At 37.4% G+C, this 2,903-nt stretch overlaps 2 protein-coding genes across 2 annotated transcripts; both read left to right on the top strand.

Annotated features, from left to right (window-relative positions):
• The first annotated feature begins 904 nt into the window (after positions 1–904).
• On the top strand, positions 905–2,903 carry LOC142632119 (4-coumarate--CoA ligase-like 9). Its single transcript, XM_075806538.1, has 4 exons — positions 905–1,633; positions 1,889–2,075; positions 2,590–2,735; positions 2,850–2,903. Exons 1-4 carry the CDS (start codon positions 1,436–1,438, stop codon positions 2,901–2,903), a joined length of 585 nt encoding a protein of 194 aa, XP_075662653.1. The 5' UTR covers positions 905–1,435.
• On the top strand, positions 942–1,379 carry LOC142632130 (4-coumarate--CoA ligase-like 9). Its single transcript, XM_075806549.1, has one exon. The coding sequence runs from the start codon at positions 942–944 to the stop codon at positions 1,377–1,379; it is 438 nt and encodes a 145-aa protein (XP_075662664.1).

The raw sequence follows: 2,903 nt of genomic DNA, 5'->3' as shown, positions 1-2,903 counted from the left end.
AATCACGTGGTTAGATTTCAATTTAATCTAGTCACATGGTTAGATTTCAATTTAAGCTCAATCAAATTAATAAAAATCAACAAAAAATAAGGTTTAACCATTAAAACCATGCAATCCTTTAATTCAAAGACAAAACTTCTATCAAAATTTAGAACCGGACGAAATATGATATCAACAATGTATCCCTCCTATTTATAAAGTTGAAGCTTAGGTTGTAAAGTCTAATCAAAACTCTTCATTTGCAAAAGCATATGGTTCTCAAGCAAGTGAGGGTTGTGTTATTTTTTAATTGAGGAATGAATATTTGAAATTTTTTTTTTTTTGAGAAAGAAGATTTGTAATTTTGTTTTATTTTGATGTATATATTTTTTATTATTCAAATATAGGTATTTTAATGTCAATTAAATATTTTTATCATTATTTTATTAATCAAGTCATCTTCAAATGCATCATGTTAGCATTTTCTAAACCATGCCATCTAATTCTGTAAGCAAGACAACAGTAAAGACCAAAATGAATTATTGTCCAAAAACTCGAACACTAAAATGAAACACACACAAGGATTGAAATAAAAAATTCCCCCAAATATAGTTATGAAAAATGAATTTGCCCCTTACTTTCATTAGTTCCAATTCAATATCAACCTTAACAATTAGGAAAAAAAAATGGTGAAATTTTTTTATCCTAATCTTATTGATTACTTGTTGGATAGTTTGAAAAAGGTTCTCCCAAACCTGTTAAAGAATGATTTTGACCGCATCTATGTTGTAATACATATATATTGGGTATATTATTATCTGTCACAAGAGTCACAACGTCGTCTTTTTCTTGTCTTATACCAACCTACAAACTGACAATAATCAATATCTGAAACTTAAAAAATTCTCAGCTTAGCTACAAGACTGGTCACAGCTGCTGCTTCTTCTTCTCATTGGCATCACATGGACCAAGCAACGAAGCCTCTCGTCGACCCAAAGAGCGGTTTCAACACTATAACAAACATTTTCCAAAGCCTCAGACCCCCTATTCATCTTCCTCCACAACACACTCCTATATCAGCTGCTGATTACGCATTTTCACTTCGACGACTTAACTCGCCCACCTGCCCTGACTCTGACTCACTCGCTCTCATCAACTCCTCTACTGGTCAACGCCTGTCCTACTCCGAGTTCACTCGCAAAACCCAAACTCTATCCTCTTATCTTCACTCCGTCATCGGACTCTCCAAAGGCCACACCGCTTTCGTTCTCTCTCAAAACCTCATTCAGGTTCCGATCCTCTACTTCTCGCTGCTCTCTCTTGGGGTAGTCATCTCTCCAGCTAACCCACTCGGCACCGAGTCTGAGATTTCCACGTGTGCGGATTCTCCTTCAGTTTGAAGTCGGTGGCATTGGGAGAGACGGTGGTGCTGACGGAGAGGTTTGATTTGACGAAGATGTTGAGAGCGGTGGAGGAGTTCAGGGTGACCCACGTGGCGTTGACACCGCCAGTTGTGGTGATGATGGCCAAGAGTGACGTAACGGACGGCTATGATTTGAGCTCGTTGCAGGATGTTGTGTGCGGCGGGGCTACCGTCTCAAAGGATGTGATCATTGCTTTCACGGCAAAGTTTCCGACAGTAGCCTTTGTGCAGGTATGATCCGTATCTCATATATGATATGATATGATATGAACACGAACAATTTATGAAAAATTATGACATAAAATCACCGTATGACATGTATACGGCAAGAGTATAGCACACTAAATGAAATATCAATTCTTCCTAAAATTACTGTATCCTGAAGTACAATCATGTGCTATTTCTTGAGGAGTACCGCGTACTCGAAATACCCAGTAATTTTTAGTTTCTTTGGTCAGTGTCTTTCAACGATTTTTCATGATGCAGTGTTATGGGCTAACTGAATCAATGGGAGTGTTCAGAACATGGGGTGCTGAGGAGAGTGTTCATTGGGGAGCAACAGGGAAGCTCTCAGGAGGTTTTGAAGCCAAAATTGTAAACCCGGATACAGGGAACGCTTTGCCACCAGGCAAGCAAGGGCAGCTTTGGCTTAGAGGACCCTCAATCATGAAAGGTAAAGGCGAGACAGAAGGCAAATTATATAAAGAATGATGCATTATGACTCGGAATCCTATATATATATATATATATATATATATATATATATATATATATTGCACCACCACCAGTTTCTACTCGTAGTTATCACTGATAACTAACTTATCACTTACCATGTTTTTTTTAGTAATAAAGACTATAGTGAATGGTTATTGGGAAATACACAGTCCAATTACCATTACTAAAGATTGAAGCACTTTCAAATTTATTAAAGGATAGTCGCGTTACTTTTGAATAATAATGAAATAAATAAAAATATAAAATGCACTCTCCTGTATATAATTGTTCTCGCGTATTACAACTAGTTTGCCTCCTCGATCATATCTCCAGGTGGCAATAACGATTGAATGTGGATAATAGCAAAGAACCCAACATGAGCTAGAGTTGATCAGGAATAGCTTTTTTCCTGATCCACAGTAGCCTTTAGTCTTTTTCTGTAACATATATACAGTTTTGGTGATTTAGTGCAGGTTATATTGGTGATCCTGATGCAAGTACCGCAACTTTAGTAGCAGATGGGTGGTTAAGAACCGGTGATCTTTGTTATATTGATGAGGAAGGTTTCCTATTTGTTGTAGATAGGCTTAAGGAATTGGTCAAATACAAGGGATACCAGGTATATATAATCCCAGACATGAGACATCCTATACATTCTTCCTATTTCTTTTCATACCAGGCATATGTTATGTCTATAAAGAACACTACTAGGAGCTCATGCATTGGTCTGCAGGTAGCCCCTGCAGAGCTGGAACATTTGCTTCAATCTCACCTGGGAAATAGTTGA

This window comes from Castanea sativa, chromosome 1 (genome assembly GCF_040712315.1).
Source record: "Castanea sativa cultivar Marrone di Chiusa Pesio chromosome 1, ASM4071231v1".
Taxonomy (NCBI): domain Eukaryota; kingdom Viridiplantae; phylum Streptophyta; class Magnoliopsida; order Fagales; family Fagaceae; genus Castanea; species Castanea sativa.
The sequence above is the reverse complement of the archived record's forward strand: the minus strand, read 5'-3'. Positions and strand labels throughout refer to the sequence as shown.

What these genes read in the sequence shown, in the direction of transcription:
- LOC142632130 (XM_075806549.1), top strand. Translation starts at nt 942, where the DNA reads ATGGACCAAGCAACGAAGCCTCTCGTCGACCCAAAGAGCGGTTTCAAC.
- LOC142632119 (XM_075806538.1), top strand. Translation starts at nt 1,436, where the DNA reads ATGTTGAGAGCGGTGGAGGAGTTCAGGGTGACCCACGTGGCGTTGACA. An exon ending in CGACAGTAGCCTTTGTGCAG is followed by an intron (nt 1,634 to 1,888) that starts GTATGATCCGTA and finishes TTCATGATGCAG; the next exon opens with TGTTATGGGCTAACTGAATC. An exon ending in AGGACCCTCAATCATGAAAG is followed by an intron (nt 2,076 to 2,589) that starts GTAAAGGCGAGA and finishes GATTTAGTGCAG; the next exon opens with GTTATATTGGTGATCCTGAT.